Source organism: Podarcis liolepis (genome assembly GCF_965112155.1).
Source record: "Podarcis liolepis genome assembly, chromosome: 14".
Taxonomy (NCBI): domain Eukaryota; kingdom Metazoa; phylum Chordata; class Lepidosauria; order Squamata; family Lacertidae; genus Podarcis; species Podarcis liolepis.
In genome coordinates, this window is record NC_139569.1 from 19746626 (window position 1) to 19770504 (window position 23879).

The 23879-nt window shown below is 52.5% G+C and overlaps 1 protein-coding gene across 1 annotated transcript; it reads right to left on the reverse strand.

Moving 5' to 3' along the window:
- Positions 1-2174: 2174 nt before the first annotated feature.
- RHBDL1 (rhomboid like 1) lies at positions 2175-23363 on the reverse strand. The gene is given in 11 exon segments (XM_083473667.1): positions 2175-2626; positions 2970-3030; positions 4144-4244; positions 6710-6822; positions 8112-8260; positions 9394-9618; positions 11144-11302; positions 22145-22437; positions 22440-22482; positions 22484-22651; positions 22653-23363. Coding segments are annotated over 11 exon segments (2022 nt in total). The 5' UTR covers positions 23091-23363; the 3' UTR covers positions 2175-2354.
- Between the last annotated feature and the right edge of the window lie 516 nt (positions 23364-23879).

Sequence of the window (23879 nt, forward strand, 5' to 3'; positions counted from 1 at the left end):
CCCCCCTTTTCAAATCAGACTTCAGATCTGGGTAGTAGTGCATTTACTTGTAGCAAGCTCTTTCTCTCCCCCCCCCCTCCGAAATTCTCCTCCCCCTATTGCATGCTCACCCCTGCCTGTTCATCTATAGACTTCATCTCTCCGAAGACAGGTGCATTTCCATTCGTAGCAGGACGGAACAATTTCAGCAGCCTGGTGCAGCGAGATCTGGGGTGCTGTCACAGGCCACGTGCCAGAGATCTACTGCTCCCACAGTGCAAAACGAAATAAACTCGCTTCCCAAATGGCACCCCTTGCGACAGGAAGGCACGTTTTGAAGCCAGCGGGAAAGTTTTATAATTAAAACACCCAGGAACCCTTCCAGGCCTTAGCAGAAGGACGGTGGAGCCCATTAGCTGACCTTGAGGTGTTGAGGGCTCCACCAAGGGTTTTCACCAAGCCCATCCCATTTGGAGGATTCCTGCTGGAGCACCCTTAGCAAAAGCTGCCTATAAATGGGGAGGGCGAGGGTTCCATCTCAGGCTGGGCAGAAGACTAAGAGAGCTCCACTCTCCCACCTGCTCAGGCTCCCCGCTTCAATCCCCAGTGCAGTTGAACACTGTCAAAGGTCCTCATAAAGGATGGGAAGATCAATCTAGGCCAAGGATGAGTTAACTGGCCATCTGGAGGGCGCAGCTGACCTCCTCAAGCAAATTTATCCAGGCTCCATGTGGCCTTCCCGTGTCTTAAGCCAAGACTGTTCATGCTCATTTAAGAAAACGGAAAATTTTGTTCAAAGGTATGGCACAAAACAGACCCCGCTTTCTCTCTCTTTGGGTTTTAAGTGGAGCTCTCCTCCCCCCACCCACCCACCAAGTGCATTTGCTATTTTAAGAGCCAATCCACCCATTCAGGTGATCCGACTTCATGGCAAAATTTACTTCCAAGCCTTGCTTCCAAACTACTAACTACAGCACAGAACTCCGCACCTTCCCTGCGCGCGCACACATACACACACTCCTGAGAATCCAGAAGTCGGCTGTCCCTGATCTAGACCAACCCCTGCTCTAGAAACCAGCTTCTGGAAACACAAAACCTGTGGGCCTGAACAGGACCGATTGCTCAGTCACTGTTCCGTTGGGACCAAATGGGCACCTTGGCAATACAAGGGGGGCAGAGGCAGGGTGATGTAAGAAAGGCAGGAGAAGGAAGCTGCCTGAACCCCATGGACTTTGCAGAGATCTTAGGGCCTGGAGTTCCATCCGGGAATCTCCTTTAAGGCCAGAGATTCCTCAGCGCAGAGAAGACACATTTATAGAAACATAGGAAGGTGCTTTGACCCTTGATTGTTTCCTTAAATGATCATAATAATGCACGCAGACCTGCACACTGGTATGGATTGGTGTGGACCTCCTGCGCACTCTCTCTCACACAGGAGCATAGGAAGCTGCTCTGTATACAAAGTCAGACCATCTAGTTCAATGTTGACTATACTGATTGACAGCGCCTCTCCACGGTCTGAGACAGTGCCATCCTTGGAGGCGCCAGGGATTGAACTGGGGCCTTTTGCCTGCAAACCACGTCATCAAACACTGAGCGATGGGAGGATGCTGTATTTCCCTCCTTCCCTCCAGAAGAATCCCAAAACCAGACCTCCAACCACAGGTTAGGTGGAAGGACTCCCAGGCCAAGGAAAGGTGAAACCCACCCACCCCCCATCTCAGCCCCTCCCCGGTAAAAAAACTGAAGCACAGAGGTGTTGCCCAAGGAGCTCGCAGAAAAACCAATTCCAAAGCAAGGGAACGAAGGAAGTTACAAAGCAAACAAGCCAACAAACCCAGCAACTCAAGAGCACAAGGAATGATCTGAAGGCATCGGATGCAGCTGCATCCATCATCACAGACGCAGCTCTGCCGGAGGAACACAAAACTCTGGAATAGACACGGGTAAAGGGGTACCAACCCACCAACCCTCCCTCCCCAAAAAGAATACATAGACTCTCATGCCTAGAAGGGGATCTCTGAGAACACGATTGCTAAGGGATCTCCCCCCACCCCTCTTTGGAGCTGAGCTGGGGGTGGACACAGAGGGAATTCTAGGGAAAGGGGTGGCAGTTTGTTCGTTCCTGGGTCACAGATGGCCCCATTTGCCCTCCGGCCTCTTCCCGCAGGAGCCTAGCATGGGTCCTTGCTAATCTTGTTTTTGGCATCCGGCTGACGCATCGCTTCGGAGACGCGGCGCGCGGTCGCTGGGCTCCTGCGCTCCTGTGCGCCAGGTCAGCCCCCTCCCTTTCTCTCCCGTGATGTCTGCAGTTTTTGGCACTTCGAGGGCGGGTGTTGCAGAGAGAACTGGGACCGGGAAGCGGGAGGGGATTGCTACGGGGGAGGCGGGATCTGTGCCCCTAGAAGGTCGTAGGCGAAGATGTTCCAGAAGACGGCAAAGACCAGGAAGGTGGCGTAGGAGAGGAGCACCACCCACCAGCCGCACTGGTCCTGGAGGTTCTCCTCGTAGCTGCGGAGGATGGTCAGGCCCATGCTGATGCCCACAATCGCCCCTGCCAGGTGGGCCATGAAGCTGGGCTGGGGGCCCGAGGAGGGCAAGGGGGGAGAGAAACGCAGCCAAACGGCCCGGCCCACCTCAGAGCTCACTGCGAGGGGAAAGAGAGAGACGAGAGATCACAACGGCTCGAGTCCCAAGCTTCTAGTCCCTTTGAGGCATGTCTCTCTGTCATTGCCCCTCCCCTCCTTTGGTGTGTACATAGTGCCTTATAACATTTATATTAGAGGTGTCCATGTCCCCCTCCCGAGCAGTTTCAGGGTTTAATTGGGCCCAATCCAAGTCAGGATAATCTGGGGCTGACCCAGCCTGGATCCGGGCCCTTGCACAGTGTTTAATTAGGGTTTTACACATGGGGTCAAGGATGCAGGAGGAAAGGCCTTCCTCATCCCCACACCATGGAAGTCTCAACCAAGAGAGACCAGTATACTTACTGCACACCAGGGCTAACACCATGCGCAGCAGTTTGTAAGGGCAACGCATCCCTGCCCAGTTCTACAGAGAGAGAAACAGAATTAGATTTTTTCCTGCCCATAGCTTCTTCTCCCAATACCTTTCTCATCACACCCTCTTCCATAAGAAGAACCTGCAGGATCAGGCCTACGGACCTCCTGCAGTCTGTTCTTGCAGCGGGCGACCAGATCTAACGTAAAGTGAAATGGTATCACGTCCACCAATATTTACAGCTTTCAACCTGATCCCGAAATTCTTCTTCATAGATTTGCCCTGGAATGGCACTGCTCAAGGGAAGCACACTTGGGCCTCTGCCATTGTCCAAGGCAACCATGAGGCTGAATGACCCACCTCCCAGGAAGAAGGTGACAGCAAGGGGAAGGCCAGCCAGGCCCCAGCCACTGGCCAGAGAAGGAGCAGCCGCAGGGAGCTGGCTTCCTTGCTCGCTGCCAGAAACAGCACCCAGTTACACCAGCCAGCTGTCCCAGGGCTGTAGGTCTGAGGAGGAGCACACTCTGTCTCCATCTGTTTACCTGGGTGGGGGAGCTAAAGAGGGCTGAGATGTTTGGGTTTGGGGGTTCTGTTGTGAGTCACTTGAAGGGTCATTTGGTTAAATGACAGGGTGGAAATCTTCCAAATGGCTAAATAAATACTTGGTTTTGTTTTTCATGTTCTGTTCTATAAACCCCCCCTGCGATCCTTGGATGAAGTGTGGGATATACTTTTAATATAATTAAAATAATATTTTTTATTTGTCTAGCCAAGACCTGGGGACAAGAGGCAGGTATCGCCATGTCTGGCAGAATACCAAGGCATGAAGAAGTACAATTCGTTTCAGAAAAGAAATCATAGAGAGGGTCAGGGGAGGAAACACCCCCCCCCCAAAGACACAGCTTGATGAGGACTGAGCATGCTCAGTGACCACAGAGTGCAGAATGTCTGTTAGGGAAAAAGAGAAACAAACAGAACCTCCTCCCAGAAAACAAGGAGGAAAGTCGAGAATGGAATGGAGTATTCCTGAGGGGTACTGGCTGGCTAGAACCCAGGAGCCATATGGCATGGCAACGTTTTGTTGAAGATCTCACCACAGAATCACCATATTGAAGCCCACCAAGTTCCCCTCCCCCATTCAGTTCAAAGTGGCATCCCACTCACCATGACAACGTTGGCCAGGTGAGCGGAGCAGAGGGCGTAGACTCCCCCCGAACCTCCAACCAAAGGTGCTCTCATGTCTGTGATGGAGACGGTCAGGGAACCTGAAAGGGAAATAGCGGGAAGAAATAGGATGGAGTTGGGCAGGGGCACCACAAACAAAAGGATTTTCATTGCCTCAGCAACTTGACACGCATTTAGTTGCCAGCAAAAATGTAGTCTGGACACCCCTCAGTAAATGATCAACACCCGGGGTCCTCTCCCTGCTACACCCTTGCCTGTCCAAACCTCAAGGCATTCTTCACTTTATTATATTTTAATACCACATTTTCTTCCAAGGAGCTCAAGGTAGCGTGCACAGTTCTTCTCCCCACTTCATCCTCACAACAACCCTGTGAGGTAGGTTAGGCTGAGAGATGGCGGCTGCCTCAAGGTAACACAGCTAGAGCTCCATGGCTGAGTGGGGATTCGAACCCTGGTCTCCCAGGTCATGGCCCAACCCTCTAGCCATTACACCACACTGGTTCTTCTTGAAGGACTGCCTTCTCCAGCATGAAACCCTTTCGCACCCCACACATTAAACACCTGAACAGTCGTGGCTACCCCCAAAGAATAATGGGAACTGTTCTCCTAATTGTTCACTCAGAACTCCTTAGAAACTAGGTAAAGGTAAAGGGACCCCTGACCATGAGGTCCAGTTGTGGCCGACTCTGGGGTTGCGGCGCTCATCTCGCTTTATTGGCTAAGGGAGCCAGCATACATGTGGCCAGCATGACTAAGCCGCTTCTGGCAAACCAGAGCAGTGCACGGAAACACCGTTTCCCTTCCCGCCAGAGTGGTACCTATTTATCTACTTGCACTTTGACGTGCTTTCGAACGGCTAGGTTGGCAGGAGCAGGGACCGAGCAACGGGAGCTCACCCTGTTACGGGGATTTGAACCGCCAACCTTCTGATTGGCAAGTCCTAGGCTCTGTGGTTTAACCCACAGTGCCACCTCTTTAGAAACTACAGTTCCCATAATTCTTGGGGGGGGGGTGAACCATGCCTGTTAAAATGGTATAAGGGTGTTTTCAACATATGGTGTGAATATGACCCACACAGGGTCAGCAATGTGATGCCCACCCCCCAGACTGCAACTCCCATCATCCCTTGGCAAATCTGGCTGGGGCTTATGAGTTGTAGTCCAAAACATCTGGGGCTTCCCTAGGTTGACAAAGACAAAGAATGGTGGAAGGGGGAAAACAAAAGCCTGACATGTTTAAACAATTTCAGATGGGTTCTCCTTGAAGATCTGAAACCCACCAACCTCCTTGGGTTTGTGCAGGGGAAAAATACCAGCCTCTTCTGGACAGGCCTTAGCAAGCTGTGAAATGCTCTCCCCCAGAGCCCACTGGGGGCAGCCCGGCAGATTGTGCTCCTTCCCTCCCTCCCCAGATGTACTTTGCTGAGACAGCAGCTTGGGAGAGGAGAGCCAGCGACTGATGAGGAATTGTTCACCCTCCATTTCGCTCTCCCTTCCACCACCACCACCCCGCCTCTCCAAAAAAGACATGGATGGGTGAGTAATTCCAGCAGCTGCTCTAATTGCCCAGGGGCTCAGCAAACAAATAAATAAATAAAGCTTGCAGTGACAGCCAATAAATACTCTCCCAAAGCACCGTAATTTATAGCCTGATGCCTCCCCGCCCCCCAGCTGTCCTGGACAGGGACCATGTGGGATTTGGTCAGACTGGACTCTCGGGCAGAGACAGTGTGCGATAATGCAGGGATCTTTGTGTGTGTGTGCATGAAAGAGAGAGAGAGATCTGCAGCCAGGGGAGACAGTCTCAATTTTTAGGGATTTAGATGCTCCAGAGACAGAACTTTGGTTCACAGAGCGCTGTTTATAAACTGTCTTGAAGGAAAGGAGATGGAACCAAAATGAAACCCCAACAATGGGTGTGTGTGTGTTGTGTGCTGTACCACAATTTAAGGCCTCATCTGCACTATACGTGTAAAGCAGTATCATCCCACTTATGGCTCCCCCCCACCCCCAAATATCCTGGGAACTGTAGTTCGTTAAAGGTGCTGAGAGTTGTTAGGAGACTCCTGTGTTCCTCTCACAGAGCTACAATACCCAGAGTTCCCTGGGAAGCAAGAATGACTTAAGTCACTCTGAGGATCATCAGGCTTGAGGACTGAGTGTGGCCCTCCAGGCCTCTCAACCTGGCCCTCAGAACTCTCCCCAGGCCCCACCCCTCTCTGGCTGTGCTGAACAACTCCCAGAGGGTCCTGGCCTGGCTGGAATGTGCCCCAGCCTGGAATGTGAATTTGGATGATGGAAGATAGAGACAGGGGTGTGCAGAGACTAGCCTGCTGCGCAAGGCAAAAGGTACCCTTGTGCCCCCCCCCACTTTTGCCTCTTGCTCCTCCTACCCCTGGTGCAAGGCCCCTGGAAGGTCGTCCAGCAGGGAATGTGGCCCTCAGGCTGAAACTTCTTCCCCCACCCTGGGCCTAAGGGCTAACAGATTAATGGTGTCCAACAGCAGGACTTAGAGAAGAGTGGAGATGCGAGCCGTGCTCCCTCACCTGCCAGAACTCCTGCGAGGTAGAGGAAGCTGATGCGAAGGATGCCGTGGACCATCTCTAGGGGTACCCCGATCATCAGCTGCAAGAGGGCGTTGAAGCCCAGCTGCTCCAACCTGGAAAGAGACACGGAAAGGCAGTGAGCTCAGCCGCCAAGCAGCGGCGTAGCGTGGGTTGTCAGTACCCGGGGCAAGGCAAGTAATTTGCGACCCCTAACCCCTAACCTGCCGCCGCTGCCAGCTTCTTCTTGCTGCTGCCTGGTCTGGTCTGGTGTGGTTCTCTCCTGCGCTCAGCGCTGCGCTGGGCGGCCGCTGCACTGTCCCTCCCCCAGATAGTCCCTCGCTCTCTCTCCGCACCGCACGCCTGGCACCCACCCTCTCCACAGTGGGCGGCGACCCAGCGGCTCGGATCGGATTCGCACAGCCAGCACTGCAGTGAGAGAGAGTGAGTGAGCCAGGTAGGGGCAGAGAGCTGCGAGTGCGAGCGCCCCCCCCAGATGTTGCGCCTGGTGCGGCCGGCCCCCCCTGCACCCCCCACGCTACGCCACTGCCGCCAAGAATCCCAGGAGGGGACAGGCAAAGTTCAGCTCACCTTGCCAGAAACGATGAGAGCTAGAAACTTGCCGTGTTGCTCCCTCCCCAAACCCTGTGATGTTCTCAGGTCTCGGAAGCTCTCAGGCCCAAACGTCACCTCCTCTAGGTCTGCGGGTGGAGTTTGCCCAAACGAAGGAGCCTCTCCTGCCTCCAGAACCCAGAGGAATCTCACAGAATTGTAGAGTTGGAAGGAACCATGCGGACAATCTAGTCCAACCCCCTGCAATGCGGGAATCTTTTTGCCCGACGTGGGGCTCAAACCCACAACCCTGAGATTAACTGTCTCATGCTGTACTGGCTGAGCTAACCTGCAGTGGCAGTGGGCTGGTGCCCCCTGCTCATAGACACCTCCCCGCCCCCATCTGTACGCACATTGCAGAAATATGGAGTCAGCTTGCTCACTTGCACATCTCTCATCCAGGGAACGTTTCTCAGCTCGAGGGCCACGCTGCCAAACCAGGCAACCTTCTGGGGGCCACATGCCAAGGGTGGCCAGAGCGCCAAATGCAAATTCCACCTTTTACGCAGTAGGCTAGTTCCTACACTGACTCACTCACTCCTCTCTAGCCTCCATCCTAGCAATTGAGAGGCACGATCAGAGTTCAGGGACACATTCCAGCCAGGCAGAAACACTCAAGAAAGGGGTGGAGCAGGGCTGGTGAGGGGCGTGGCTGCAGAGGGGGCGTGGCCTGCAGAGAGTTCCGAGAGACAAACAAGAGAGGTTTGGAGGGCTGTATTTGGCCCCTAGGCCTGAGGTTCCCGACCCCTGTTCTGCTGGAAGCAGCGAGCGGCAAGACAAGGCAGACACTTACCCCACATGCATGAACATGTAGGTGAGGAACCTCCAGGCACGAGCGCGGTGTCCCGGGTGGTACACAAGGGGGCTCTTCATGTACTCAGGGTGGTATGTCTGCAGGACCCACTTGTTCAGCCGAGCCCCATAGCAGAGGAATACGATGATCTAATAGAAACAGGATGCGGGGGGGGGGGGGGGAGGTTATTTAGGATGATCTACTATGGTGTCCAAATGGGTGTGAGGCTGTTCAGCACCTTGGCAACACCCAGAGATAAAGTTGATAAAGCTGCCTTCCTATGTCTCTAGTCCTCAAGAAAATGGCTGAAAATGCATTAAACAGGTTGCATCTAGGCTGGAAATGAACAGGAGACCAGAAAAAGCCACACAAAGCAGTACAGTGGTACCTCGGGTTACATACACTTCAGGTTACAGACTCTGCTAACCCAGAAATAGTACCTCAGGTTAAGAACTTTGCTTCAGGATGAGAACAGAAATTGTGCTCCGGTGGCGCAGCGGCAGCGGGAGTCCCCATTAGCTAAAGTGGTGCTTCAGGTTAAGAACAGTTTCAGGTTAAGAACGGACCTCCAGAACGAATTAAGTACTTAACCCCAGGTACCACTGTACTGGTCACTAAATTCTTCTCCTTTTTTAAAAAAACAAAGCAATATGCTGGTCTTCAGGGTTGCAAATATATGACTACAGGAAAGAAACAAGGTGGGGGCAATGCCTAGTCAAATCTCAGGTGTCCAAATGGTTGGGGGACGCAGAAATTGTTGGGGTTCAGCACCTTCTGCAGCACCTCCTCCTCCACCCATGAGTAGGCAAAGCAGAATAAGTTGTGCAAAACTGGAATACAGTGGACGCTCAGGTTGCAAAAATGATCCGTGAGGGATGCACGTTCACAGCCCGCAGCGTTTGCAACCGCATCTTCGCACGTGTGGATTGCGATTCAGTGCTTCTGCCGAAACCCAGAAGTAACCCGTTCCGGTACTTCCGGGTTTCAGCAGTCCACAACCCGAAAAGAACACAACCTGAAGCAGCTGTAACCCAAGGTATGACTGTAAACGAGATCCATTTGCAGCATTTTGTTTTATATCAGCAGGAATTCTTTTTATACATATGATCAAAACACAGGTGCATGCACACAAGGAGAATTCCTCCAGCTGCAGAACCTGGCGTCTCCCACAAGACGCTGATCAAGCTTTCTTTAAAAGTTAACCACGGGCCGCCTCTTCCCCCTAAGAGGAGGGCGCCCTCCACTGGCACTCGGGCGAACAGCAGGTCACCTCTCCGCCCACCTGGGTCAGTGTGACGACTGCCATGAAAACCGGAGGGGGGCAGGTGCGGTGCTGGTAGAAGTACCACCTCCGGTCCATCTCGCAGGGAAGGATCTCGTAGGCCACGTAGCGCACAAAGCGCTTGTAGAAGCCCAGGCCCGTCTCGTCCAGGAGCCCATCGCGGGGAAGCGCCCTCTGTCCGTTGGCGATGGCTCGCTTGAAGCTGCTCGACCGCTTGCTGCTGATCTGCAGAGAGGGGCCACGTCATGCAAAGAGGCAGGAGACCCGTTCCCTGGAGCTCTCAGGGTGAACCAGCCCCCCCAGGCTCCAGCTCTCACCACCCCCACCCCCCAGCCAGCCAGTAAATGATGCTCTGTATTACTGCCCTTTCTCAGCACTGCTTAAAGCCTCCAGTCAGCTGCTAACCTTGCCTTGCAAATATATCCAAGATAAGTACTATGAGAAACTGGCAGCAAGCATTAAAAACAGCCTTACAGACACCGCTGTTAGGTAGGTCAGTCCTAATACCCTTTGGTCGCAGATGGGGAGCTGAGGCTAAGAGAGAAAGGCTGGCCTGGTGAGTTCGTAGTTTCAGAAGATATTCGAACGAGGAGACACTGGCTCTTAAATAAAAAAAGGTGGCTGCCGAGAGTTTTACTCCTGCTTCCCAGCTAAACGCAGACTGGCTTAAGGGAGGGAGACCCCATGTTTGGCCAGCAGGGGGCACTGTGGGGCCTGACCTTCCACCTGCTTCCCTGGTGCTTAAGGGCAAGCTCACTCAGTCCTTTGGGGCTGGGTGATGAGCACCAAAAGACCTTGCTCAGGGAGATGTGCTGCATTCGGGAATTGAATTGCAGGTCACACGGTGTGCAGACGGAGCCTGCCTACTAATGCCTTCCTCCTTGCCTTACCATCTTGGCACTCAGCTGAGCCAATTAAGGAGAAATTATTGACTATTAAGTATTCAGAACTGGATAGCTGGTGCAGCCTAAATGCTTTTTAACAAAGAACTTAGGAAGAAAAGAAGAGAATTGGATATTATCCCTTTAATTGGACTCTCCCTCCCACTTTGCTATCCAAGATTATAGGAGGGGGAGATTCTGTATATACTGAGTCTTTCTCCAGTGAAACCTTCCCCTATAGGAACCCACAGGGTGACCTTGGGACAGTCTCTGTCTCTCAGCCTAACCTACCGCACAAGGTTGTTGTGATGGAGAGGGAGATCAGTGCATATCAGTGGAAAATCTTACTGGCTTCAAAATTTGGCAAAACATTTTGCACTCCTGCTCAAGTCAGGCAGGCAGGGAAAACACATTCGAGTGGAAAAGAGAGGCATGAAGTTTTATATTTATATTTACTTATTGCATTTATATTGCACCTTTCCTCCAAGGAGCTCCTGGTGGCTGACATTGGTTCTCTTCTTCCTTATTTTGCCCTTGCAACACCCCTGTGAGTCAAGTTAGGCTGAGAGACTGTGACTGTCCCAAGGCCCACCCCGTGGGCTTCAATTTGTAAACCAACATTTGCAGGGAGCATTTGTCATGTCCAGTGCTTGTGATGTTAGACAGGCACCTTCATCCTACAGCTTTCCTTGCTCAAACAAGCTTACCTACAAAAAGTCTGCTTTTATTGCTCTTTCTAATTAATGCTTTGTGTGAACATGTTTACTGATTCTTATTTTATCTTAAGAGGTATAGGTCGGAAATCCTGCAGAATCACAAGTGCTGATGCAGCCACAACTACGGTGGCTGCCAGGACTCACGCCACTGACCAGGTCTACCAGCTCCTGATAGCAGATCTGTCCCTCGTCGTTGCTCTGTGCCAATGCCACCAGCATCTCCAGTTTTGCGGGGTCCAGAGGCAGTTCATGGCTGTGTACCAGGCTGGCAAAGGTCTCCACGCCAATGAAACCGGTGTTTTCAGGATCAAGCTGTTGAAGAATCAGCACTGGGCATTAGCGACAATGAATAAGCTGGAAATCAAGAGTGGTGATCCATATCAGAAGGGCTGTTTATTCTGTGCAAGGACAGAATTTGATACTGGGTGAAGAATTCCATATCCCTAAATTATTGCTGGTTGCTTAGCTCCCACCCCCTGACAACCTCAAGTTCCCAGCCATTTTTTTATTATTGCATTTATATCCCACCTTCCCTTCCAAGGAGCTCATTGTTTCCCACCTTCTGCACAACAATCCTGCAAGGTAAGTTATAGGCTGAGACTGTGGCTGTATTCGCAAGGCAGTTTAGCTTGTTTTCCTGACGTTCCTCTGTTCTGCATGACATTTGAACTTTCACACCATGTAGAAGTCACTTTGACTTTTACATGAGCCAGTGTGGTGTAGCGGTTAAGAGTGGTAGACTCGTAATCTGGTGAACCGGGTTTGATTCCCCGCTCCTCCACATGCAGCTGCTGGGTGACCTTGGGCCAGTCACACTTCTCTGAAGTCTCTCAGCCCCACTCACCTCACAGAGTGTTTGTTGTGGGGGAAGAAGGGAAAGGAGAATGTTAGCCGCTTTGAGACTCCTTGGGGTAGTGATAAAGCGGGATATCAAATCCAAATCCAAACCAAACCAAACTTTGGGAAAACTAACGGACTACAGCGCATGTTTAGAGCTTATTTCTGTGTTGTTTTTGATTCCAGAAAAATTCTGTTTGCAGCTCCCTTGACCCAGAAAATTATGGGAGTAAAGTGACATAATTTTGGGGTGCTATTCCAGCATAGAGTTCTTCCCTGCCATTTTCATGGGGCAATTGTGGGGGAACAGAAGTAGACACATGCAGAAAGGGTGGAGGTGTTAACGGAGAAAGAGGTTAGCTGCAGTGTTCACTGATGTTCGTTTTTCTATGTCACAACGTGCTTACTTGGCGTGAATGAAATTTAGAGTGACAGGCTAGTATATCGGTCAAAAAGCCACAGTTCCATGATGCAGCAGGTACCGCAACATGAAAGGCACATTAGAAAATGGGAAAGAAGCTGCAGCATTATAATCAAGAAAACTAAGACAATACAGTGGTACCCCGCAAGACGAACGCCTCGCAAGACGGAAAACCCGCTAGACGAAAGGGTTTTCCGTTTTGGAGGCGCTTCGCAAAACGAATTTCCCTATGGGCTTGCTTCGCAAGACGACAGCCCATAGGGAAATCTCAGGGACAGCGGGGAAGCGCAGCGCGTCTTCCCCACTGTCCTCGGACCTCCTCCCGCCGCCGGCTTCGGAACGAAGCTCCGATGCCGGGCGGCGGAGGGGGAACGTCTCCTCCCGATGCCGGGCGGCGGAGGGGGAACGTCTCCTCCTGCCGCGCGGCATCGGGACGAAGCCCCGATGCCGGGCGGCGGAGGGGGAACGTCTCCCCACGCCGCGCGGCATCGGGACGAAGCCCCGATGCCGGGCGGCGGAGGGGGAACGTCTCCCCCCGCCGCGCGGCATCGGGACGAAGCCCAGATGCCGGGCGGCGGAGGGGGAAAGCCTCCCGCCGCCGCGCGGCATCGGGACGAAGCCCCGGTGCCGGGCGGCGGAGGGGGAAAGCCTCCCGCCGCCGCGCGGCATCGGGACGAAGCCCCGGTGCCGGGCGGCGGAGGGGGAAAGCCTCCCGCCGCCGCGCGGCATCGGGACGAAGCCCCGGTGCCGGGCGGCGGAGGGGGAAAGCCTCCCGCCGCCGCGCGGCATCGGGACGAAGCCCCGGTGCCGGGCGGCGGAGGGGGAAAGCCTCCCGCCGCCGCGCGGCATCGGGACGAAGCCCCGGTGCCGGGCGGCGGAGGGGGAAAGCCTCCCGCCGCCGCGCGGCATCGGGACGAAGCCCCGGTGCCGGGCGGCGGAGGGGGAAAGCCTCCCGCCGCCGCGCGGCATCGGGACGAAGCCCCGATGCCGGGCGGCGGAGGGGGAACGTCTCCCCCCGCCGCGCGGCATCGGGACGAAGCCCCGATGCCGGGCGGCGGAGGGGGAACGTCTCCCCCCGCCGCGCGGCATCGGGAGGAAGCCCCGATGCCGGGCGGCGGAGGGGGAACTTCTCCTCCCGCCGCGCGGCATCGGGACGAAGCCCCGATGCCGGGCGGCGGAGGGGGAACGTCTCCCCCCGCCGCGCGGCATCGGGACGAAGCTCCGATGCCGGGAGGGGGAGGGGGAAAGCCTTCTCCCGCCGCCCGGCATCGGATGGCTTTCCTGAAGACTTGGGGTGGGAGGAGGGTTTTCCTTCCCACCGCCAACATTCAGAATGCTGTTCTGAATGTTGGCGGTGGGGAGGAAAAACCCTCCTCCCACGCAAGCCCCGGGAACAGAGGGAAAGCGCTGCGCCCCTTCCCCTCTGTTCCCGTACCTGTGCTGAAGGCTTGCGGTGCGGAGAAAAGCCCTTCTCCGCACCGCCAGCCTGGCAAGCGGTTTCCCTAGGAACGCATTAATTGATTTTCAATGCATTCCTATGGGAAACCGTGCTTCGCAAGACGAAAAACCCGCAAGAAGAAAAAACTTGCGGAACGAATTAATTTCGTCTTGCGAGGCACCACTGTATACCCCACATTTGAATGCACCCTTTGACTGGCTTCATGACTGAGTGGGGGTTTGAACCCTGGTCTCCCAGTTCCTAGTCCAACACACTAACCACTACACCATGCTGGCCATGGGGCTTGGTTGACACTTTCAAGCCTGTGACCGGAGCAATTTTGCAATCCAGAACTTTGAAGGTAAGTAGGGGATACATTGAACCAGGTGTAAATCTGGCTTCAACATCCTGCATAGCCCCTTCCCTGATTCAGTAAGTAGCAGTGATCCACAGGTAAAAGGCAGGCAGGCAGGCATTGAACCAGTAAGCAGCGCAGTCTGAGTGTTCATAGACTCATAAAATTGTAGAGTTGGAAGGGACCCCAAGGGGGGTGGAGGTGGCAAAAGTGCAAGGAGATGAAATCTTAAGGATGAGCAAAAATAAATTTGATTGCCCTAACACACTTCGAAATGCATTCCTCCTTCACATGCCCTTAAAAAACAGACCACTGTGTCCTCAACCGTACTCTGTAGCCAAATGAATCTATTATTCAACATAAATATAATCAACTTGGCTCATCTGCATAATTTTGGGGGGGAGGAAAGAATTTGAGACAATGCAGAACTTGGATTTTTACACACACACACACACACACACACACACACACACACACCAACAACAATCAATCTTCCATCCGAGACATTAACGCAACAGCTGAAAGTGCCTGTTGCAACAGTAAGCCAAAGAATTATTTTAACAAACAGCTCAATAAACAGCTTTTGTTGAGTAATGCTGTGCCAAAAATCTCTCCTGACCATCTTCCATTTGCATTTGAAAATTACCAAACAGGAGATAACATTCTGGGGGACATAGGAAGCTGCCTCATGCCAAATCAGACCATTGGTCCATCTAGCACAGAGCTGTCTACACTGACTGGCAGAGGCTCTCCAGGATTCTAGGCAGAGAACATTCCCAGCACTACACTGGGAACCAGGGCCAGCACTGCTAACCAAGGCAATGACTTCATGAGTTGGCTTCAGTAGATCTAAACATGTATGGTAGTTGGTTTCCGAAAGGTTTCTGGGCACTGGTCAACTCACTTCTCAAAATCAAGCAACCTGCCTCATATGCAGTGTTGAAACCCAAATTGATTTCCCCCTTAAGCATTTCATGAAAATCTCAGCTTCATTTATTTGTTGTTTTTAATGGTATCTATCTGCTTAGGCACACACACCCCAAAAAAAGAAAAATGCATATCCATAAAAGAAAAGAAAAAAGGCTGTATAAAATTTTCTTGCACTAATCGGAGCAGCTAACATATATGTGCAGGTGCACATTTTTACAAGAGGAGTGTAATTTATAATTTAAACTGTGTTTGAAAGACATCTCCCCATTATGGAAAAGACTGTGACCAGGTGAGCTGTGTGCCCGATGGCTCAGTCTGCTATCCACGTGCTCAAACCATTGATGGGCAACTTTGCAGCCCCTCCTGCTCTCCTTTCTTAAGGTTCTTTAAACTAAACTTAGACTGGGCGGCCCTTCCGATAAGAGGACTGTCTGCTGCAAAGTAGGACACTGTGGAGACATGACTGAAAGTGTCTCTGGGGGCCATTATAGTCTCCCCAAGGTATTTCTGCTAATCAACATGACTAACCCACCCTGAGATGTGTGGCTATTTTTGTATCTGGAAAGAACTATTTTCCACTTGTAAGGCCGTCTTCAGGAATGTCAAGAACTGCTGAATGAGAGAGAGAGAGTTTAGGGAAACAGCCTGTCATGCGCACCCCAATCTCTGAGTAGTAAGAGACTCTGGATAATTCCCACACTTACCCAGGGCTTGGATCCCTTGTAGTGAAGGTCAGAGGAGTCTGTGTTGTCTTTGGGGTATATAATTTACTTACATATATCTGTAACATGAGCATAGGACAAAGGGGCTCACAGCATGAGCACTCCAACAGATCTTACCTCCCCATTGTTCCCAGGGAGATCCCCAAGCCATAGCGTTGGGTTCAGCACAGAGCAAGACAAGCCTCTGCGTCTACAGCTTCTAGCATCAGCCAAAAATGCACGAGAGCGCGCACACACACACAGCTCTCTTGGCATATTTTTATCCCTCCTATGGCATCCAGCCAGATGAGGTGGGAAAAGGCCCAGCCACTTGTCTCTATGGCAACAGGGTAACCTCCTTGGACATGTAAATGGCAGCACTTAGCTCGCCAGTTCACACCATTATCTTACAAAGAGTCTGGTCTGACTGGTTTAGCATAGTTTCCCTTATAGATTCCAACCTCACGGATACAGGATCATAGGTTTAGAAGTGACCCATGGTCACCCCCAGACTGACACCCCCCCCTCCCCAACCTATAGCACTATATAATTTGTGGGCACATCTGAAGGAGTAGACTTGAATCCACAGAAGCTTATACCATAAAAAGTATATACAGTGGTACCTCAGATTACATACGCTTCAGGTTACAGACTCCGCTTACTCAGAAATAGTGCTTCAGGTTAAGAACTTTGCTTCAGGATGAGAACAGAAATCATACTCCAGCGGCGCGGCAGCAGCAGGAGGCCCCATCAGCTAAAGTGGTGCTTCAGGTTAAGAACAGTTTCAGGTTAAGTACGGACCTGCGGAACGAATTAAGTACTTAACCCGAGGTACCACTGTATAATAAAATGGGTTAGTCTATATTGCTATTTTGTTCTGTTGGTGGGAGCGGGGAAATACACACACAAAATAATCTAAGGTGGAAGGTTTAGCCAGAAAGAAAAGCACCCCTCAAAAACCCTGTCCAGGCCATCCAAAGTGCCCACGGTTCCAAGCATGTGGCAGAGCTAGTAAAACAAAATTATTCTACACATTACATTGTCTTTGCCATTTTATCCCCCCAGGGAAGAGAAGGCACAGAAAAGAGAACAAGCTGGCAATGTCATTGAGAAATGGGCAGGACAGGGAATGCTTGGGCGGGAGGGAAGGAGGAACACACAGAGAGAAATGTCATCAGGTTTGAGCAGCAGGAAAGCACTCTGTCCTCGCCTGCCCATCTCCCAGCACAAGGAAGTCCTGGCTGGTGAAAGTCAGCTACCTAGTAGTTTTCAGGGTCCAGCAGCATGCAAGGGCGTCTGAACTATAGCCGTGCCAAACATGTGGCTGTCAATACCTGGAAATATGTTGCCAGGGACAAAAACATGCTCTGGGGGCAGAGGTTGCCCCAAGCTAAGAACAGCCCTTCATTTTGCTACATACATTGCAAGCCGTGCCTTCCACACACTGCAAACAAGAATCGGTCCCTCTTGTGACTTGGTGGGTTGCGCTGTCTAGTGGTGGAGCATTTAGCAAGGGGGTGGGGGAGAATCCATTGCATCTTAGGAGGCCTCCAGACTGTTTTGCTAGAGGGATTCCAAAAATGTAGGTTTGCACAATTAAAGTGGGTTAAAAGCGCTCCATCATATCAAATCCACTTTGAAAAGTGATGGGCCAAATGCCAAAAGTCTGAGTAGGTCATACAACTCCATGCACTTTCTCTCTTGGAGGGAGCATAACCCGAGCAAGCCTTGGGCTCACTTCCCATACCTAGGATCCACAGCGCCTCCACCTTGTCAGGTTTCAGCTGTGGCTTCTTGGGCCCCATCCAGTCCATTATTGTACCACCACTGGTTCAGCACTTGGACAGCATCCCCTGACTCTTCTTTGCCCAAGCAATTGAGCATTGCTGTTTCTACTGAACCCAACAGAACTTTTAAAAAAACCAAAAACACACACCTTCAGGGACTGTAAGCTGCTCTGCTGCTCTATTCAGTGCCTGCTGTTTCATTAATTCTGCATTTATGCCTTTAGGGTTTGTTTGCTTTTATGTCGCCTGCAACTGCTGCCATTACAGTCTTGCTGCTCTGTTTCCTTGCCATGTTGTTGAAGGCTGTTTGTTTTTAAGGTTATAATGTTAGCCACTTTGGAAAATTTTCACTCAGTGGAGCAAGTGGGAAGAAAATACCTTATAGTACAGTTGGGGGGCCTCAAAGGGCCAAATTCAGACTGCCAGGCCCCTCTCTCTCTCCAGGCCAAACCTGAGTTCCCCACAACCATCTGTGAGCCTCATCTTTTCCCCCCAAGCCACACCCCTCTCCAGGTAGACACCCTTTCCCCAGGCCCCACCCACTTATAGACACACATCTTTTGGAGGCCCCACCCACTCATCAGACACACCCTCTTTCCTCAAGCCACACCCCTCACTGCCCCTGATTTGCACCCTGCTTGAGTGTTTTTGCCTGGCTGGAAAGTGTCCTTGAATTCTGACAATGCCTCTTGCTTTGGAGGATAGAGAGGGCGTGTGTCTGTAGAAACCAGCCTCCTTTACACATTCCTTTAAAATTTGCATTTGTGGCTCCGCCCAATTTTGCCCCAGGCCCCACCCACCACCGGCATGTCCCCTCCCACCAAGGTTGCCCAGTAGGGAATGCAGCCCCAAGGCTAAAAAAGGCTTCCGTGTCCCTGCATTACAGCATGGAATGAAACATGAGAAGGACAAGCCTCATGTCAGCACTCCTGAATCTCCTGCTTAGGGGCTGACCCTGCTGCAGGGTCTTCTCTTGATCCTGGAGGGGCTACCCTAACGCATAGTAAATTCCGGGATGCTGGACAATTAAAGCCCCACTGCTCCTAGCAGCTGCTTTTCCTCCCTCCCTTGGGAGGTCACTGGGGGATAGTGGAAGCCGTTCATGTGGATTATTTAGGTCAGCATATTATAAAGCTAGTCAGCTGCCCCTGTTGTAGCCAGCTGCTCTTTCCTCTCTGCCTTGCCCCGGCACAGCATCACCCAGCGCATGCTAACCACAAAGTACTGTAACTTACACGAAACTTGCAAGTACAGCCACGCACGTTCCTGCATCGCAGTTCACAGGCATATTGTTCAGACTCCTGCTGGAGAGGCACTGCCAGTCAGTGTGGGCAATAGTAAGCTGCATGGACCAGTGATCTGACTCACTATAAGGTAGCTTCCAGTGCTCCTACAAGAAGTTCACCCGCTCCCTTTCACCACACACAACTTGTTGTGTGAGTCAGGCACATCAGTGGCAGCTAATCTTCGTGTCCCTCCAGACGTTGTTAGAATCAACACCCAGCACTCCTGATCATTCACCGTGCTGGCTGGGGCTGATGGGACTTGGAGTCCAGCAACATCTGGAGTGCCAGAAGTTAACTGCTCCCCGCTTAGATTAAATACCCAGCTTCATGGAGTTCTGTGCTAACACAAAACTTCATCTCTGCCCCCCCCCTGCCCCCAAAAAGTGTGCTTTGAGAGGACTGAGCCCAGGTCATGCAGTAAGTTATCTTTATAGGAAGGAGAATAGGGCAAGTTCATCCCTCCCCTCGCATCAGCCCCTGTGACTGAATAAACCAGGGAACAAAACTGTATTAGATCAGCTGAGTCAGCTGAATTTCTAATTTTGTTTTGTTTGTTCACATAACAGTGATGTGGTGTGTGTGTGTACACAAGCTTTACTGTTCCCATTTCACAGTTGGGAAATACTGAGGAAGAGCTGTTATAAACTTGTCCAAGTTATAATTCTAAACCTACTAGGGAAATAAGCCCCATTCAATGTCGTGAGAGTAAACAGTGCTTAGGACTGCTATTCCCATTGTGCAATCCTATGGATGCTTCCACAGAAGTCTCACTGAATTCTGCACTTCTTACGCCCAAGCAAGTGTGCATAGGATCTGCAGTCCCAACTATCTTATAGCAAAGATTTTATCTTCCAGAATTCTATGTGACTCTCACCTTAATGATGGTGTGAAGCCCTAGCTGTGTTGCTCTCCAGTTAATGGAGAAAGACTGTAGCTGAATGGTAGAGAATCTGCCTTGCCCCCAGAAGGCCTCTGGTTCGATTTCCGGGTAGGGCTTGGAGAGCTGCTGCTAGTCAGTGTATACAATACTAAGCCACATGGGCTGAGGGTCTGGCTAAGGCAGCTCATGTGTGTTTGTGGGTCATAGTATGCTGCCCAACTAATATAAAATCTGGGGCTCATCTACTGGTCCAGAAGCAGTAACGACATACTCCAGTTTTCACCACCAGGTCAAGGCCACTTGTTCACATTGAGATTTAACACAGTCTCATAATAATATTACAAAGAGCTTTCAATAAGAACATAAGAGGAGCCGGCTGGATCAGACCAATGTTCCATTCAGCCCAGCCTCCTGTTCTCACAGTGGCCACCCAGATTCCTACGGAAAGCTCATAAGAGGGATCAGAGCACAACAGTTCTCCGCTCTACAACAGCACTCAAGCATTTCACATCCGTTATCTCGGCAACACTTACAACAACAGCCCTGTGAAACAGGCTGGTGGTACCCATGTCCCCATGCTGCTGATGGACGGTGCCAAGACAGACAGCATGGCGACTCCTCAGCCCACCAACTGAACTCTTAGCCAAGGAGCCATTTGAAGCTGGGGCTGTTCTGGGCTTTGCAGTCGCTGCTTTGAGCCAGACCGTTATGCCAGCGCTCAGCTCAGGATCAACAGCAGATCCCGGCAGTTCTTACGAAGGGATCCTTCACAGACAGTCAAACAAGCGGTCACTTTGACAAAACGAAATATGCCATGGAGGTTCATGGGGGGTTTTTGCCTGAGAGGCCGCTGACTGAACTGGACACAGGGGTGACGGAAGTGACAGAAGCACAATTGGCTCAGCCTCCAGCAAGAGAATTTCAGCTGTTCTGCAGACAAGGTTTTGAGTTCCTTGCAAAGTCACCAAAAGATAGCTCAGCCAGTAGAGCATGAGACTCTTACTCTCAGGCTTGTGGGTTCCAATTCTATGATGGGGAAGATATTTCTGCATTGCAGGGGGTTGGACTAGATGACCCTTGGGGTCCCTTCCAACTCTACAATTCTATGGTACCCTAGAAGGCAGTGGTCCCACTAAAACTCAGAGCCCTGATTCCATCAGTGGGGAATCCACAGATCCTGTCATGATGCAAACACATTTTTGTCCCCCTGCCAGGCATACTGCCCTGGGCTTCAGCCATGTCAGTGGCCGTGTTGTGTAGTGGTTAGAGCACCAGAGCAGGACCTGAGGGACCAGGGCTCAAATCCGCACTCATCCTGAGTAATCTTGGGCTAGGCAATGTCTCCCGGCCTAAACTACCTTGCAGAGTTATTGTGAGGATAAAATGGGAAGAGGGAAGAACTATGCACACAACCTTGAGCTCCTTTAATAAAAAGTGGAATATACATGCAATTATTAATAAATAAATGAGCACCCCATCTATTTTTCAGTACAAACTCGTGCCAGTTCTTCCTTGGTCTCAGAACCTTTAGGCTGGATAGGCATGGGACAAGGGCCAAAGGCAACAGCAAAGATGGGTTGCCCACCAGCGGCAGTGATTCAGCCCGTGAAGGCTGGCTCTATGCTCTCTGGATCAGCTGCGGGCAGTGCTGGAGGTCATGTCTGCACTATGCATTTAACACACTCTCAGACCACTTTAAACAGTTATGTCTCACCACCACCAAAATATCCTAGGAACTGTAGTTCATTAAGAGTGCTGAGGGTTGTTAGGAGATCACATGCAGAACTATGGTTCCCAGCACCCAAACTACAGCTCCCACGATTCTTTAGGGGAAGCCATGACTGCTAAAGTGGCAAGAGAGTGGTTTGAATGCATGGTGCAGGTTTTCATGTTAGGTGACCTCTGGATCATGGAGCAACACAATAAATGCCACTAGGAAGACCACAGATCTGAAAGCTGGGGGTGGGGCAACACCTGTCTAAATCTCCCACCCCACCAAATAAATAAATGAAAATTCCAGGCAAATCCCTTATGGCTCCATCCTGAAATAACCCACCACCATCTAAATGGGCCCCTGCCACCCTCCAATCGGAAGGTGCTCCTGGACGGCTCTACCTAGTCCTCACCCTGCCCATGCCTGCCCATTTCCTTCCCTTCCTCCAGCACCCTGAAGCTGGAGTATCTCCTGGTTGGCACAGCCACACGTGGCCCGGCCAAAGCGATGCCAAGGCAAGCAGCGGGAGGGCTGGCACCGTGCCCGCCCGACCCCACACCAGCAGCCGGAGGAGTCGCTTTTCCGGGGCACTGCAACCTGTTTGCCCAGCTGCGACCCCCTCCCCTCCACGAGATGCCCCTGCCCCTGCCCGCACCCCATCCCCGCCGCCCCCTTTCCTCCCCACCCCCACCCCCCATGCCAAGGGGAGCCTGCCGGCAGCGACGCTGCCGTGGAAACGGCGCCTCATCCCGCCTGGCTCACCTGCTCCTGGATGAGCTGCAGCAACGAGCTTCTATCCATATACCTGCTGGGCTGGACGGCGGAGGGAGAGGAGGACAGCGGAGGAGCGCGCACGGGCGGCGGCGGCGGCACTGGCACCACCGGCAGCTGCCTTGCCTTCTTTCCCCCGCCGGGAAGGCGACCGAGCAGCAGCAGCGGGACCAGCAGCAGCAGCCCGGGTTCCCGAGGCGAGTGGCAGGCAGCGAGCCGGGCAGGCGGAGCCTAGGGCAGCCCGGCGGGGCGGGGAGAGGCGAGGCGAGGGAGGCGCCCGCTGCGCTTCGGGCGGCGCGAGGGAGGGCGTTGCGCAGGAGCGGCGGCCGGGCAGGCAGGCAGGCGAGCGCCGCTTCTCCTCGCTGCTGATGCTGCTGCGAACAGGGACGGATGGACGGGCGCCCGGCGCACGCAGCAGCAGCAGCAGCGCTGCAGCCCCCTCTGGCGCCCTCGCGAAGCGGCGCAGGGAGAAGAGGAGCGCGCGGCGGGCCACCCGGAGCCGCAGCGGCCGGCGGCGCCCGCGAAGCGAGGGAGGGAGGGAGGGAGGCTCGCTCGGACCCGCCTCTTTCTCCCACCCGATTGGCGGGGAAGGGATCCCAAAGGACAGGGGCGGGGTGGAGAGCCCTTTCCCCCCTCCTTCCAGCCCGAGGGCCGCATTCCCTCATGGGTAACCTGCCGCGGGCCACATGCCGGCAGAGGGCAGGGCCAGAGGCGAAAGTGGGCGGAGCAACAGGTACAGTCTGTGCACGGTAAGGGGCGGGGTCCAGCCAGGCAAAAATCAGAAGAGGAGGGGGGGCATTTCTCTCCAGCAAGAGGAAGGACCACACTTTAGGGTGCGATCCAGCCAGGCAAAAGCAGGTGAGGAGGATGGAGAGCGTTTCTGGAGACTTAGGGAAGTTGCGTGCGGCCTGGGAAGATTCCCAAGGGCCAGATACAGAGGCCTGGAGGGCCACTGGTCCTGCCTCAGTGTTATAGAACATATTGAACTAAGAAGTGTGCATGCACACGAAAGCTCATACCAAGAACAAACTTAGTTGGTATCTAAGGTGCTACTGGAGATTTTTTATTTTTTTATATATATAATAGTCATACCTCGGGTTGAATGCGCTTCGGGTTGAGCACGTTCGTGTTGCACTCCGTGGCAACCCGGAAGTAACGGAGCTCAAAATGATGTCATGCGCATGCGTAAAAGCGGCAAAAAGCAACACGCGTGTGCACAGATGTGCCGTCACTAGTTACATTTGCTTCAAGATAGGAACGGGGATCCGGAACAGATCCCGTTCGTATCCAGAGGTACCACTGTACCCTGTTTATCATCCACAGGGATAGAAAGCAGTCCTTTACTCATGCCTAAGGGCTTGTTGCTTGAGCCCAGTGGGGATCCAGGCTTCTGTTTCAAAAGTGGTTTGCTATGTGGCCCAGGGATGGGGGTGGAGAAGGCTTGAGTGCCCGACGTGTATAGGGACCAGGTTGGTCTGGGACTAAGTTTAGATCCTGGCCACAATATCATATTAATATTATTTGGGCACACTTAAAAGGTTTGCATACATTATCTTCCCAGCAATGCACTACACAGTGCAGAGGCAGAATTAGGGCTGTGGGAGCTGTTCCTCTACACTGGGTGCTGAGCCTTGGGGGTGCTGCAGGGCATAGCAACTATGCCGTAGTGAATTGAGCAGAATGGAAGACAGTAGGTAAGAGGGCATTGAATTTTCACCTTGCACAGGGCACCGCTGAAATTTGAAAGATCGTAGTCCGCCCCTGCACAG